This window comes from Antedon mediterranea, chromosome 2 (genome assembly GCF_964355755.1).
Source record: "Antedon mediterranea chromosome 2, ecAntMedi1.1, whole genome shotgun sequence".
Classification (NCBI taxonomy): Eukaryota; Metazoa; Echinodermata; class Crinoidea; order Comatulida; family Antedonidae; genus Antedon; species Antedon mediterranea.
In genome coordinates, this window is record NC_092671.1 from 36,236,332 (window position 1) to 36,253,121 (window position 16,790).

The window sequence follows — 16,790 nt, forward strand, 5'->3', positions numbered from 1 at the left end:
TTACCTTTTTTGGGCCAAATACTTCTTGGTTATTATTTAAATGGTTCAATAATTTTAGGGCATTTTCATGGTTATTTACACCAACAAATCCATAACCTAAAGATTTGCAAACGCCAGAAGAATTCTTTCGAGCTAAATCTCTCATTATCCTAGCCTGAAAAAAATAATAACATCATGTAAAATATAATTATATTATATAGTGTTTTTAGCAAAGTTGTGTCTTTCTGTCTGTACCCATTTTATACACCTGGGTGGAGAGAGGTAATGCAAGTAAAGCAGTGAGAGTTGGGTTCAAACTCAAGATCTCACGATCAGCAATCAAACACACTGCGACACATGCCCAAGTTACTAAATGACAGAAACGGCAATAAGGGTAAGAAAGATATAATAAGCTGTAAAAAGTGGAGTTTTTTATACAGGTTTTAATTCAGTTTCAATCAACAGTTTTTTCAACCATATATTTGAACCTGCTCATTCAACTTTGATGTTTGAAAGCTTGTACCGATTTTATATGTAAATCTCTCACAATTCAGTTTTATTTTATATATACTGCAAAGAGAATTATTGAATAAAAGCAGAATGAATGAATATTTGAAAAATTGACTTTAACATTAACATTTCAATTTCTATAGCGCCTTTACAAGGATCAAATTGCTTTACAAAGACCGATCATCTCTTACAATTGATACAGCAATAATAGTAATAGTTGTAAAGTCATTAGAATAATTGTTTTTTTTTTTAAACATATTTTAAAAAAAACATATCGGGTATAGATGTATCACCTGTATCCTTTTACATATGGTCCTGTTTTTAGAAAATAAAAGGTTAACGAAGAATTAAACGAAGGAGACTAAAATGGTATGGACACATAATTAGATTACCAGATGATACCCCAATCAAACAAACAATGAACGAAACTAAAAGGAAAGTAAAACGACCCGTAGGGAGACCAAGAAATAACTGGATGAACCAATTTAAGAAAGACTTACAAGGACATGTAGACACTAACAAAATAACAAACCATCCTGCCATACAACAGACAAAAATGGAAACAAATTGTGGAAAGCGTAATGTCGGAAGACGGAAAACGTTAAGAAGAAGAAGAGTAACAACATTTTATAAAAACTCTTTAAAACTTGCTAAAACAGTAAAAAAGCAACAACAAAAAATATATGTGCAAATTATAATAATATGTATATATATATATATAAATCCAAAGGCAAATTACTGAAAATGACAATGCTGTGGGTATCAGTGGCTGCAGAGCTTTCGGGCAACACAAGCCCTTCATCAGTGCAAGTAAAGGAATTTGGATAATGTCATTGTATAAGAACTGGCAAGTGCTGCCTGGGTGGACAGGAATAAAAGAAATACAACAAAGGCAGCCAGGGTGGAGTCTGAATAAGAGTAGAAAACAAAGAAGGTAGCTTGGTAGAGATATAAACAATTTTGGAATGAAACTAATAAACAGCTTAAATGTTGGTTAATATTGAAACTTAAATTTAGGTAGTCAATGGAAAAATTTTACCAATCTGGGAGTATGTTCCTAATGTTAAGTCCGAAAGGTTTTGTGGTTTTAAGTTGTAATTCCCAGTGGTTTTCTTTGTATTTGCGAGTTTTGTCACTCCATTTGACATCTTGGTCTATTGCAATAACTCAGAAATTTGCAATCGAGTGACCAGGTTGATCAAGCTTGAATGTTTTGATAGCTGATCTGTGTTGTGTCATTCTCATACAGAAAGTGATTTTTGTTTCTCCGACGTACTGTTTGCGATGTATTCCTTCGTGTAATTTCTATTCCGGAGATGTCCGGTTAGTTCTACGGTACGATTCTGAAAATCTAAATCTGAAGAACAGATACGTCTGATACGTAATGCTTGACTGTACGGTATGTTTTTAGTACAGTGTCGGGGATGACAACTGCTAGGGGGAGGGGGGGCAGGTACATATTTTTATCCGTGGGTTTACGGAATAGGTCAGTATATATATAATACAATAGATACAAACCTCAGTAACAGTATTTTTATGTTTTCCAATTGCTTTAACACAGATATCTCTTAGTTGTTTTTGATCAACAGACACGGGTAAGTTGTGAATAGCCAACCGCGTCGGTGACACAAATACGTTTAGATTCTTTAACTTTGTACGTTTAATTTGTTCTAAGTTCGTTCTTTTCTTTATTTCGGATTCAGAGAGGCCTTCTGCCGATTTTGTTCCCGGACGGATCACTGTAATGAAATTTAGATTGGTGTTCAGTTTAAAAAAAGTGGTCTGAGATGTTGATTACAATAATATTTTTTTTAAATATGTCTGTCAATGATTTTGGTCAAAATTAACTGTTTCTTTTTAGAAGTGAAATAATTATTTGTGTTGTTGTGTGTTTTTTTTCTACAGAGGTGAATAACTTTATTAAAACTGCAAAATGGCCTATTCAGAATCCCAAAAATTTTTTATTAATTTAATTAATTTTATGTTTTTGGGGGACAATACATCTTTGACAAATAAAATATTCACACAATACAATTAAGATGTAATATAATTCACTAAAGTCAGTAATATTATTTAAGGCCAAAATATTGCATTGTCAACAAGATACTTGAACAATAATACATACAGTCAAAATGTGGTAGTTTTTTAGGAATACGAATTAGTTTTTCTTTTGTTTTTTACAAGCACCTTGAGTACTTTGGTGGAATGTTCCCTTAACAAATCTTATTATTATTATATTAAGGTATGACTAAACTTACTTCCTTCACGGAGTAAATAAAGATTACGTTTATCTTTATTTTTTACTTTTTCTTTATCTTTTTCTTGAGTTCTTAGTTTGGTTGCTTCTTCTCGGCTTAGTGCCAAATTTAATTGGAGTCTTCGGTTTTTGAAAACAATTCCAGTTTCCTGAAAATATAAATAATATTGATTAATATAACATTCTACAATATTGATTATTATATTATATTGATTAATTTTAATTAATTTTGAAGTTTTTCTGCCAAACGTTTCACTAATTAATCGTAAAAAAAAGAAGAAAAACTCCAAATAACCGTAAAGTGAAAACTGAATGTACGCTTCACTTCGTTAGAGCACCGACAGGTGACGATATAAAAGAAAGATTGCTTGATAATGAATGATTAACTATAAACAATGTATATCTATATATTACAGATTCCCTTTCTCAAACACCTGTGTCCAACAAATCATTATTTTCCTTTCGGCTAAAATGATTAAATTGATTAATGATAAAAGATTTCTTTTTACAGGAAAAAAAAACAATGTAGTTAAACATCAAAGGTTCAGATTAAGTTTCATGTTTTACTAGAAATTGCAGATTATCTGAGAAGATATTTTTAAACTGAAAAAAACCCCATTAATTTGTGCTGTCATAAACCGATTATAAATGCGCTATAACAATGTTATTTTTATGCACAGATCTTGTCCCAACCAATCAGCATTAGTTAATAAATGTGAGAATGTTGTATATTGTAAATATCCTGAGGATTTGATACTAAACGTCTCAGACGTTAAATATGCAGATTAAGGATCAAGTGAAGCAGGTTGGTCAACAACAGTTCAAGGGTCAAAATTCAACCAAAAACCCATTGGCTGGCTGGCATGGCAGCCAATTTGACTATTTTTTGCCTTATATTACAGTTTTTTAGGTAAATACATTTTTTTTAAACTGGATAACTATTAGGTAAAATTAAAATGGCATATTCAACCAAAAATGAGAATAAGAATTTTTTTTTTCCGGGGGAGAATACATCTTTCAAAATTGATTAGATTTATATTGATTGATGGTTGGTCTATCATTTCAGTTATCTGCAAAGTTAATAGTTAATAGTGATTATCCATCGTTTTAAATAAAATAGAAACTTTCCAACATGGTTTTCTTAGGAAAGTGTTCCTTAACAGGGCTGTCTCTTGAATAGGGCTTCTGATTTTTATTTTTGTATAATTTGGTTCGCATATAACATTTTATTTAAGGTTATATTTTATTTTTTTTTATTTTTTGGCTACACTTGGCTAGCAATAATACTATATTATTATATATATATCAATTATCATATACTTCCATTTAATTTATTAATTGAAAATGAAATTATTTAAATGTAAATATAGTCGTCCTTATGTTTAACTGAGAAAATTCTAATTCATTGAATCCTCTATGGATACATAATAGCCAACAATACAGTAAATCGTTTTGGAACTAGTGTGTAATTCAGTGTTATACATATATCGAGCGCGAGTTTTTAGTAGTAGGTAATTTTGTGTGTGTTCTATAGTGTTCTTATAGTTCTTGTATTTATATGAATTGTCATTTTATGATTAAAATAAAGATTATTTGAAAGTTGAAAGATACAGTGCTATACCACTCTTTTTTTAATATAGTGTACCAAGTTTTTTAAAGTGTGATGTGCCCAAATATGGTAGTGATATGCCCAAATATGGTAGTGATATGACATCATCATGTCCATATATGGGCACATCGCATTTTTTTTGTCATATAAAGTTTGATAGTGTAGACAGAGCTTAACAATGTGTACTATATGTACACGGGACCAACAGCTTTAGGTCCCATTTGAAGGATGTGTATTATAAGTAGTAAGGTAGAGACATACCGTTTCTGAAGTAGCAATGCATTCCTCAGCAAGATCTTGCGATTCAAATTTAACAAATGCTGATCCTGGTAAAAAAATATCAATTAATCAATAAAAAACAAAGAAATAAGTATATAAAATAAAATTATAAAATAAAGATCTCTTTCTATACACAAATCAATAAACAATGTTGAGCAGACCTAGGCCCATTTATGATTATTAAAACTTATTAGTTAAGAAAAACAAATCTTCGTTCTTATTGTAGAGCCCTTTATTTTAACGATCACGAAAATAAAATGTGTGCTAAAATCGCGGAATTCCAAATGATGTTGTTTACAGTCGATCAGCCTAGGTTTTATTAGCTAGGCCTAGGTAGGCTAATTAATATGGAAAAAATGAATATAAAATAGTTACACGAAGAACTTCTAATTGTGTATTCTTTGAAACATTTGTAATCCCCGATTATTTATATTGTTTGTTCAGGTGTAAATAGTTGGAATTGTAAAATTGCAAAAATTTAGGGCCACGAACATTTTGGCCTTTACAGTATATGAAATCTGTTGTTTTTTGGAGTTCGTAATTTTGTAATATTATATTTTTTGTTTTGAGGAGCTTATTCATTATACAAGCTATGGTTTTGTTTAGGCTCCTCCACTTTGTTTAAGTTATTAGTAAAGTGTAAATGAAATTATCTATAGAAATAGTGGCATATTGGTAGTATAATGTGAAAGTGAATTCAGTTTTATTCGTAAGAAAAAATAAGCAGTTACCTCGAAGTCGCTCTGTGCTAGGGTCGATGACAAGCCTACAATATGTTACTTCTCCGTATTCCTCAAACAACTCTGTTAAATCGTCTGCTGTGATATCAAATGGAATGTTCCTGAAAGATAACAAATTTTACAATTTAAAAAAACCATCATTTAATTTAAAATGAAACTTCGGATTGGATTTACATTTTTAACCAGACCGATATGCAAGTGCTCTTGAGTACAAAAGTCAAGTTTGGGGCGTTGGGGTACTTCAATAATAATGTGATTTTTTTTTTATGCCATGGTTGTGCAATGTCAATTAGTTTTACATTCATCTGAATGATAGATAAAACTAAGGCAGGACGGTTTAAAGCACCTTGATTGGTCTTAACATTGATCAAGGGCTTCTCTCGTCCAGTACCCACCTTCAACAGAGGAAAGGCATGGGCCAATACGTCTGAGGCAGATACTAGATACAGGGGTTGCCATAAGAGTCAGCAGTGCCGATTTCAAATGGGACATACAGCAGTCATTATTCCCAAATGTTCTCTCATCCAAGCTCTAACCAGGCCCAACGTTGCTCAACTTCGGTGATCTGACGAGGACCGGTGTTTCCACATGGTAAGCTGTATATTAAAGTGAATAATTACCTAACAAATACAGTTTTACCGGCTGAAACATCGCTAATTCTCTTAAAACTTGATTTATTATCTGGTTTTTTAACTGTTGGTTGTGTTTTTCCTTCACCATTAGCTTCATCGCCATCAATCTCTTCTTCATCTTTATCTTCATCAATCTCTTCTTCATCGCCATCAATCTCTTCTTCATCTTCATCAATCTCTTCTTCATCTTCATCAATCTCTTCTTCATCTTCATCACTATCGATCTCTTCCTCCTCAGTATCATCTTCCTCCACTTCAGATGTTTCATCAAATTTCTCACTTCCCTCTGAATCCTCCTCATCTGTTATCTTTTCACCTTCATCATCTGACTCATCTATTACAAAAGAACAAATGTTTGCCAAATATAAAACAAACAGATAAAGTGTGATGTGCCCAAATATGGTAGTGATATGCCCAAATATGGTAGTGATATGACATCATCATGTCCATATATGGGCACATCACATTTTTTTTAAAAGAAAGTTTGATAGAGCTTAATATTCTTTGCTCTAAAACATTCTACACCTAAAAGGCAACGAAATACCAAACAGGTGCGAAAAACCAATTTTAGTTGAAGCTAACTCAGACAGCGTCGTACGTCGAGGCCTGTCAAAGCGAGAAAATGAAAGATTCTCAACTCAAGATGACTCGTCTCGTCAGGAATCAACTCAGACAGCACTGACAAGTCAAGAAGTTTCAATCCGTCCGAGTTGGCCAACTACAGTCCTATTATTTTCCATACCAATACCATATTATGTTTATAATTTTTCAACAAGTACTATGTTCGTTAAAAAGGTTTAAAATCTCTTGTTAACATTCGGCACACAGAGCTTGTTTGCACCAAATAATCTAAAGCTCTGCTTACACTACCAAAGTAGTTTGACAAAAAAAAGTGTGATGTGCCCAAATATGGTAGTGATATGCCAAAATATGGTAGTGATATGACATCATCATGTCCATATATGGGCACAACACATTTTTTTTTTTAAAGAAAGTTTGATAGAGCTTCACATTTTTTGCTCTTAAACATTCTACACCTTTACCATCAATATTTTCGGTGCTCTCAGCTTTATTTTTACCCGTGATTGCATCATACTTCAGTTTTGGTAAAGACCAATCAACTGCAACTTTTCGTCCTGTAAAACAAGCAGACAAATAGTTTAATTATTTAATATTAAAGATGTATTGTCCCCCAAAAACATGAAAAATAAAAGTTAATCAAATCACACTTTGAATAGATTATTTGTAGTTTTAATAAAGTTAATCACATCCGTAGAAAAAAAAATTAATGTTAAATTCAACCAAAAAGCCATTGGCTGGCAGTAAATTTGAACGAATCACAGGTACGTGTCGCTTGTCTGCCTATGCCTAGCGTAACATCAAAGCGAGCTAGGACTATGTATCAGAATTGACCTGGCATTTTATGTAATTTAATTTTCGTAAATTACTTTCCATAAATCTATAATTATATTATAATCATTATTATAATCATTCCTGATTCAATGCAAAATGGATCAAAAACTATATTCATTTTGTAGTTACGAATATGACTGGTGATATTTGTCAACACGAATATGATTGGGGATCAACTCAAAATGTTCACAAATATGTGACTTATCCATTTTTGTATTTGTAGCATTGCGAAACCTCCCTAATCAATACACTGATGCAAGATGCTGTCTAAAAACTTTCATTCTGTTAGGCTTTGGGGGAGAGAAGGCAAGCATTACCCAACAAGCCACAAATCTTCACTTACCTAATATTTCCTTAGCATTCATGTCTTTTACAGCTTTTTTAGCAGAATTTAACTTAACAAACTGAACAAAACCAAAGCCAAATATCTTTCCATTATCATTCCCTTTTCTTGGAATGGAAACTTCAGAAATTTCGCCAAACTTCTCAAATGCTTTCAGAAGGTCGTTCTCCCGACACTAAAAGAGAGAAAACAAATAACAATGTGAAAAAAAATGATTGAAGACTTTAAATTGATATATGACTCAAACATAAGAAATTATTTTTATTTTATTTTATGTCTTTATGCAATGTGGCCAAGGATTACCAATAGTAAATTAATCACTGTGCTATCAGCTATGGTAATCCCACTGATACAGGGGCTATTTTGTGAACCAGTTCACCGGGTATCCCCCTACACTTCTCGAATATTTAACTGGGTTCTTTAAAGTGCACACAGGTTATAACTGTGTACACTAGACCTACGGTTTATAGTCTTTATTCGAGAAGACTTGTTCCAACACCAGAACTAGGAGCGAGTCGGCCTCGTAGAGAGTGAGTGGCCAAGCGGTTAAGACAGTGAAACCTTGCCATAATAACATCAGCAAGGGTTCAAGCCTTACTTGCTCCATAGTTTTGGTGGTAGAATGAGTCTTCTCGGATAAGGACTAGTAAACCGTAAGTCCAGCATACACATGTTGCTCATGTGCACTTTAAAGAACATAGACATCTTTCGAGACGAGTAGGGGGTTACCACAGTGTACTAGAATACACACAGCCCCTGTCCCACACAGACACTTATAACTCATCTTATTAAGAGATGATTTGTCAGCATACGCTGTTTAGGGTCAACCCTCTATAAATAAGGTAACATTTTAAAAAATCATCAAATTACCTTAAATGACAGATTCCTGACAATAAGACGAGCTTTCTTCAGCGTTGTTTGCGAAACTGTTGCATTGTGGGAAGATAGCAAAATCACATCTAAATTCCTATCATTTATTTTTACTTTCTTCAACAATGTTTGAGCCGTTTTAGCATCTGTGGGTGACTCGTAGCGAACATATGAAACATTTTTCTCTTCTTCACTTACAGGGAATTTTACCTCTTCAACATTATTGGTTTTACTGCAAAATCATCACACAAAATTATAAGTAACTAGCAAAGACACAATGTAGTTAAAACCTTCCCAGTAAAATTCATTTTTATATCTCTCTCCCACCGAAAATTATTATTTTTTTTTTTTTATATATTTAGGCAAATTGCCAAGGATAACAATAAGCGAATTCATTCACTATCCTTCTTAAAGGTGGCAATCCGTTAACAAGCCAAACATAAACAAAGACATATAACAAGTATTTGGGAGTGGAGTTGTAATTTGTCATTAGAACAAATCTGACATATATGACAGGACTTGAACCCTTGGATTGATAGCCAAGCATCATAACGACTAAAAATGAAAAAGGTGGTATTATGGTGCGAAACAAACCTTATGATCTCATTAACATCTTCTTTTGTGGTGTCTTTCAATAGGTTTTTGATGACTAATGTTCTATGAGTTGTAACATTTGATGCAAAAGCTTTTGAAACTTTCTCTTTGGTAACCTTCTTACCTAAAAAAAAATGTTTTGAAAGAATGTTTTGTTACAAAGAAATAAGAATAATTATTTTTAGCATTTCTTGATTATTCTAGGCTATATCTCAGGGGAGGATGTAAAAATTGATCAAGAATTGAACCTACAAAAACACTTGACCCTTAGCCGCAAAACCACACCACTAAAAGCCAGCCAGCCATGAGGCTATAAAAAAGCGCATGAATGAGCGATTTTCAATTGCCTCGATTCTGCCGGAATCCTAACCACTTTGTTTAATTTACTATTTGTAATTATATATTAGCGGTCCCTACCCACTTTGTTTATTTTACTATTTGTAATTATATATTAAGCGTGGTTCCCACTAGCGACGCAACAACGTAACGCAACGCAAGTGAATTGACCAATCACAAGCGATGGCTTATTCGCTTGTGATTGCTAACCGTCTATAACTTCGCTTGTCATTGGTCAACACGCTTATGTTGCGTTTACGTCCTTGCGTTACGTTCTAGTGGGAACCAAGCTTTAGCGGTCCCTACCCACTTTGTTTATTTTACTATTTGTAATTATATATTAGCGGTCCCTACCCACTTTTTACAGAAGCCACAAAACATTTATCAACAAACAAATCTTACTTTCAATATCACTTGTTTCTTCATCCTCACTTTCATCATTCCTTTCTATCTCTTTTCTTTTTTTTGGCTTATCTTTTACATTTTTTCGATCAGCAAATTTGACCACCAGTTTTCTACCATTAATGGACTTGTGAGCATGAGTAGCCTTTTCAGCATCTTCCCTGAAAACAAACAAATAAAACAAATTTGATTCAACTATTTATTGTACAGTAGTAGTGCCTATTTTTACAGTAGTACAAAACAATCATTTTCATTGGATGGCCTTTTTTTTAAATAATATATTTCTTATATGAGTTTGTAATATGGAATGGAAAGTTTAGACTCAACTTTTATTTTCTTTAAATCTTTCTCACTACTTCTTTTTGCTTCAATTGTACTCATCTGGATTATGACAATCATGTACAGCCACCGAAGAAGATATGTGTTATACTGTAAACTACCTTTTATTTATTTATTTTTTTTTTTACTTACTGCTAAGCTTCCCTATTTTGGTCTCTGCTTAAAATAAAGTCTGTTTTTATACTTATTTTGACCACCATCCACATTTATACTTAAATAATTAACTAGTATAAAGAAATATATCATATTATATTTGTGGAAAATCAATCAATAAACAAACAAACAATACCTGGAGGCAAATGTAACATATCCAAATCCACGACATTTATCTTTAACTCCTGAAAAAATAATGATAAATTACTTTTTATAGCCTAGCAAATCATAGAAACATGCCTCTAATCTAGGCCTAGCCTAGTAGCTAGCTAGCTAGGCCCTACTATATGATGTGTATATTAGGCTAGGTGGTAGGCACATGTGGACCAGTGTTGTACAATTTTGGAACAATCGGCAGCCAGACACAGTTTAGGCCTAGTAGCAAGTGTAGGCCTACACTACACAGTAGTACTGTAGTTGGTTTATACCTGCATGCATGCCGGCGGACAAGCTTCCTGTCGCTCGGCTCAGCCAGCATGGTTATACTGTATAAATAAAGAACATACAAAACAGCCTACTAGCCTAGGCCCTAGCCTACTAGACGCATCCATTGATTTGGCCTAATAAATTGTAACCTTATTGATTGGATATTACAAACCTTTATCTCTAACAACAAAGCATCGTTTAAGAGGACCGATATCACTAAATATTTCTTCGAATTTATCGTCAGTAGTAAAGAAAGGTAAATTTCTCACAAACAATGTGTTCTGTGAGTGTTCACTGCGTGCGGCCATTTTTTATTGTATGCAAGTGGACAAAGAGGGCGCTTTATATATATTGATACAAATTACTGTTATTTTAAAATTGAATAGAAAAAATATTTTCCTTGATTTGTTTTATTATTCCATACCTAATTCTGAATTATAATATATACGTATACAATTATATAATTTCTGTACATAAACTTTGCTGAATAAATATGAAATAAGGAAGAATCATATCGTCAGACCTGACTCAAGAAATGATTTATAGACAGAGCCATTTAATGTTAAATAAAGTTAACGCACTGCCCTCTATCTCAAGTACTTTTAATCAGATTGCTATTACCGGAAATGCTACCCCCCACCCCCCCCCCCCGTTCCTTCGATCTTTCAAACCTATACCTTTCAGCAATTTATTATGATCGAGCACATTTTTTTTTATATATTTTGCTTATACTCAACCCCGCTTGACCACTCACTCTCTACAAGGCCGACTCGCTCCTAGTTCTGGTGGTGGAACGAGTCTTCTCGGATAAGACTATAAACCGTAGGTCCAGTTTACATAGTTATAACCTGTGTGCACTTTAAAGAACCCAGCATTATTCAAGAAGCGTAGGGAAATACCACGGTAAACTGGTTCACAAAATAGTCCTTGTATCAGGGGGATTACCACCTATCTGATAGGACAGTGATTAATTTACTATTTAAATATAGTATAACGAACGTTGTTGTGATTCTCAAAAAAACACTCACAACTTTTCCCCGTTTTGGAAAATAAACCTAAACATATTTGAAATGTCGCCCTCATCTGAATCTCCTTGTTTATCCTTAGCCTAGCAATAAGTTCAAGGACCAAGAGAAACAAATTGTTTACAATGTTATTTATTTATATACTGGGTAACCTTTTCAATCAAAGAGGGAGGGGGCCCAGTTGCTGTGTGTACAAGTACACCGGGGTAACCCCCTACTCATCTCAAACTAGATTCTTTAAAGTGCACACAAGCTAGATGTGTACACTGGACCTACGGTTTATAGTCCTTATCCGAAAAGACTTGTTCTACCACCAGAACCATGTAGCGATGAGGCTCGAAACCCTTCCCGATGTTAGCTACGTATCACGGTTATTCCACTGTCTAACCGCTCAAAATACAATTACAGTAAGCTTAACCCAGATAAGTTAAACCATTACTTTTCTTATGCTTAAAATTGAATTTAAAAGAACCAATCAGAAAAAATAAACTTTATTCTATGACTATACAGTAAATTTTCTTCAGGGCCAAGATTTATTACGATCCCTGGTACGCCTAGATTTATTTTGTATTAGATTATTTTGGGACGATCAATATAATTGTCCGCCCCCACTTTTTTCATCTGTTATATTAATCATTATAATATTACAAATTTAAGTAACAATAGACACTTTCAAGGCAGCAGTCGAGGCCCTCGCCGCCTCGTCTGAATTTCAATTTTCACCACCCACCCCAATTCCTCAGCACAGATCGTCATATTTTATATTAATAATTGTATTTAAAGCATCTATGTATGACTCGTCTGTTTTTGACCTCTCGCACGGCCTTGCTTTCACTTGACTCTCAAACTTCCCCTGCGTGATGATACGCGCGCCAGGAGCCTAGCCTATACGCTAGGTCTCATATTCTACCTCTGTCATTGGAAAATTAGCCGTACGACACTCATCAAATATAATCATTAATCAAACAAAAAAATCTAGATTTATTTAAATGCAAAGTCGAAAGAATGTTTTAAATCAATCTCACATTAAATTAAATGTAGGCCTAGCCCTATAGCTACAAATTAAAATTAATATAAATCTTATTAAATTATATTTTGAGATCAATAGGCCCTAACAGTACCAAGGTTGTTGGGTTTTTAGCCTAAAGGGAAACATAGTCATCTCTGAGTCATTTATATTGGGCAAATTGCCCATACTTGTGATAGTACAGGAAAACTATGAAATATGGTTGAAAAAATTGCAACAGAATTTATTTTTACCACAGTGCATTTCTATAAGGTCCCTATATAAATATACTAAAAGTCTTGAATAAGCTAGGTAAGGGAAATAGGGATTTTTTAAAACAAAATGGCCAACAATGAAAGTGAAAATGTCTAAAAAAGGACAAAATAACATAAATGATAGATATAATTACCACTTTATAACGTTTTTGCATTTTTGCTTTATAAATTTATTTACAGTTTCTAAGATCTCGTGTTATAAATTAGAAAATGGCCACAAAAAACATATCTTTAAGTATCTAGATATCCCTACGTTATAATATAGAAAATTCAGTCCTATGCTTAATGCATAGGTCTTCGGTGTCTAATAAATCAGTACTGTCTTAACAATATACTTCAACATTGGTAACGCCAGCGAGGAGGGCTATAGGAAGGGGGATCATATGGGGAACGGTAAAGGGTCCGTCTGCCCCCTTTCCAATGGGAGGATCAGCCATGTTGGGAGAAAAATATGAATTTCCTAATGAACATAAAAAAAGAACTGCAGGAGAAAGTTTTTACTTCATGATGCATGTGTATGACGGGAAGCACTGTAAATGTATTATATAGGTGTAACGTATTTCGTTTGTGCTTTTTATACATGGAATAATCCAGAGGGATGTGATACTACATCCCACCTATCCGGTACAGAAAAAGGTGTGCTTACACCAAACGTCCAAAAAATGAAATTTGCATTGGTATAGCTATATACTGTATGGAGGGAACTAAGGATAATTTGGATAACCTAACGTTATTCTGTGAGAAATTAGTCCTCAAAAAGCCAAACGGCACCTGAAATAAAATCGATTCCCCCAACAACAAATGTTGCAAAATGTCATTGATTGCGTGTCTATTACCAGGTACAGCAGTGAAGGAAAATACTCTTTAAATGGCGTGATGTCTCCATTTTGTGAAGAATGCCATGGCATCAGCACATGCCAAATCCCTATCTATAGACGGGGTATGATAACATGATAATGAACGAATTAATAGATTGCAAAATTGTAGTTTATTGTTTGTGACAGTGTAAATCTAAGTTTTATTAGACACTGTAGTTCTATGAATTAAATGCATATGACTATGCTGTCTATTATAACGTGGTTTGATACTTAGATGTTTGTTTTTGCTGCCATTTTCTAAATAATTGCACTTAAATTAAAATGTATATTGCAGTTGAAATGTTTGAAACTAAAGAAACATAAAAAGCACTGTAAAAACTGCTATCAAGTGGTAATTAGATCTAATTTTTAGGCTTATTTGTTCGTCCTTGTTTACACATTTTCGCCATTGGCGGCCCATTTTGTTTAAAATCTTATTTCCCTTACCTGGATTTTTCTAGACTTTTAGTATGTTCATATATGGACCTTATCGAAATGCATTGTGTGGTGAAAACAATTCTGTTGCAATTTGTTCAACCTTTTATTTCTGAGCATATTATCTTTCTTGTACTATGAGTGAAAAATGACAAAATAAGCATAGACAAAATTCACGAAATGGAAGGGCATTTTCTTATTTTGCGTAGGTTGCGTTGGTAGTGGGAACCACGCTTTAGAGATTTATAGTGACATTTTATTTTATTTGACCTTCTGTCACGTGCAAAAATTCACTTTTTTTATATTGCTCTTCTGTTGTGAAGTATTGTCATCTTCCATTTCCACCTTACTTCGTCAGCATCGAAGACCTTGACCTTTGTTATAATCGTTTATAATCATCATCATCGTTATAATAATTGTTATCTTCTTCATCATATTATCAAGTCATCGTTAACATAATGACCTTCCTAGTCGTCATTATCATAACCATCATCATCATCATTACCCACCTCAAAACCGTACTAGCATCATCGTCTTTATCATAACCATCATCATTATCATAATCATCATCATTATCACCTCAAAACCGTCATAAGAATAATCATCTTTGTCATAATCATCATCATCATTATCATCTTCATAATATGATCGTCGTCGTCATTATGATTATTATCATTAGAACACAAATAAACAGACTGTGTACAAAGAAATACTATTTTGTGTTTACACATTTTATTCTGATACAAAAATGCATATGGAAAATTACCGATATTTCTTAAAATTGTTCGTAATTTAAAGCAAAGTGTTGTTCAATTGCCTCATAATAATTACGGTATCGTCTCTACCACTTTGGTACATCTCGTTCCGGGCTAGTTCTCTGGTGCTTGTCATATCCGGTAGTGGTAGTGGTGGTTGTGGTGGTAGTGGTGGTTGTGGTAGTGGTGGTAGTAGCCACCATACTTAGTTCTATTGTTTCTTTTTTTGTTATTAATTTAAAAGTTCGTGTTATCCTGAAAATCATGGTGTCCTCTCCTATCGATTTATTCGGAGCTGTGCTATTTAAAAGTCTCTGTTCCGAGATGATTTTAGTAGGCCTATACCGTATTTGCTCCTTGATCATAATATCCAAAATCTTGTTGTTCTCCTGAAGGAACCATACACACGAATGGCCGTTCAAGCTCACACATAGCGTCATTCCACAATGGCATTCCTCGTCTTAAGAAGAAGGCAACACAATTTTCTATCTCACCAGATGATTGTTGACCGTTATCAGGTTGTTCTTGAGCCCAGTTTACGTATTGGAAAAGGGTTCCATCTCCCCATCTAAAAACTTCTTCGGTGTGGATGTCATTTCCGCTTGTCCAAACTGCGTAGTTTTGCGGCGAGATTGTTCCCATTAATTTCTTCAAGAAAATTTCGTCTAGTCTGCTTTTGAGAGAAATAAGCGACGCTGGCTCTCCTTGGCAGTTCATGAATCTCGAGCAAGCCATTTTTGCTTCGATCCATGGTAAAGCTTCTACAAAAATACGATAGCAGTTTGAATTATATTGTGTAAATAATGCCGGGCAACGGGCCGTTGCCACCACAAAAAGACACGATAAAATAAGAAACCTCATGTCGCAGCTTTCTAGTTTCAGCAACTACTAAACAAAGCTTCTACAATGTTAGCAAACTATCGAGTGATGAAACCTCGATTCTTGAAAACGCGGAAGTGTAGCGCCCTCGCAAGTTGACAAGTTAAAAGTCGCCAACCAGTGACGTAATTCATGTCCTCGACCAATTAGATTGTTTGTGTGATTAAATATGCAAGGAAGCAAAACTTACGACAAATCTCAAAAGTCAGTTGTATATTTTCGTTTTCAAACACAATACAAATCTAAAAATAGGCAAGTGAATCGATTTTACCAGCTACAAAAGTTCCCAGCAATTGGGACACTGTCGGGAAATCGGTCGCCTGGCAGGAAATCTTACCTTCACTACAGATTAACGATTGTCTCAACAAAGTAATGGAGCAACCACCTGTTGTAAACGTTTGACCTGTACGTATTCATTTGTTTGATGACAGTTTAAAAACAAGGACAAAGAATGAAACAATGTATTGTTTTAATAGTATAAATTTACATTTAGGCCTATACGTTTGATCAAATAAGAAAATCGCCATTGAGTTTATAATCAGATGAACTCAAATTGTGATTAACACGCTAAGTAAACTCTAAGTCCAAGCAAACATTTTGTTTACCGACCTAAGTATGTTTGTAATTGTTCTAATGGCATTCGTACATATTTCCAATCATTTTTCTTGTACACAGA

The 16,790-nt window shown here is 33.8% G+C and overlaps 2 protein-coding genes across 7 annotated transcripts in view; both read right to left on the reverse strand.

Moving 5' to 3' along the window:
* The window catches only part of LOC140040918 (RNA-binding protein 28-like), a 64,500-nt gene extending 53,310 nt beyond the window's left edge, over positions 1–11,190 (reverse strand). For 4 of the 6 annotated variants that reach the window (XR_011842786.1, XR_011842787.1, XR_011842788.1 and 1 more), the window contains exons 1-13: positions 11,055–11,190; positions 10,593–10,641; positions 9,965–10,125; positions 9,227–9,350; positions 8,633–8,864; positions 7,763–7,937; positions 7,050–7,142; positions 5,995–6,340; positions 5,366–5,475; positions 4,617–4,681; positions 2,748–2,895; positions 2,008–2,228; positions 5–154 (exon numbers count right to left, since the gene is read on the reverse strand). Coding sequence is in view for 3 of the 6 variants with exons in the window: in XM_072087194.1 (XP_071943295.1) it covers positions 5–154; positions 2,008–2,228; positions 2,748–2,895; positions 4,617–4,681; positions 5,366–5,475; positions 5,995–6,340; positions 7,050–7,142; positions 7,763–7,937; positions 8,633–8,864; positions 9,227–9,350; positions 9,965–10,125; positions 10,593–10,641; positions 11,055–11,190 (2,010 nt within the window). In the remaining 3 variants the exon portion in view is untranslated. The remainder of the gene's footprint in view (positions 1–4; positions 155–2,007; positions 2,229–2,747; positions 2,896–4,616; positions 4,682–5,365; positions 5,476–5,994; positions 6,341–7,049; positions 7,143–7,762; positions 7,938–8,632; positions 8,865–9,226; positions 9,351–9,964; positions 10,126–10,592; positions 10,642–11,054) is intronic. The other 2 variants (XM_072087195.1, XM_072087196.1) reach the window with 2 other exon arrangements.
* A 4,384-nt stretch (positions 11,191–15,574) lies between these two features.
* Positions 15,575–15,970, reverse strand: LOC140039428 (C-type lectin domain family 19 member A-like). Its single transcript, XM_072085029.1, has one exon. The coding sequence runs from the start codon at positions 15,968–15,970 to the stop codon at positions 15,575–15,577; it is 396 nt and encodes a 131-aa protein (XP_071941130.1).
* Between the last annotated feature and the right edge of the window lie 820 nt (positions 15,971–16,790).

Coding starts and splice junctions, on each gene's coding strand:
- LOC140039428 (XM_072085029.1), bottom strand. CDS start 15,970: ATGGCTTGCTCGAGATTCATGAACTGCCAAGGAGAGCCAGCGTCGCTT.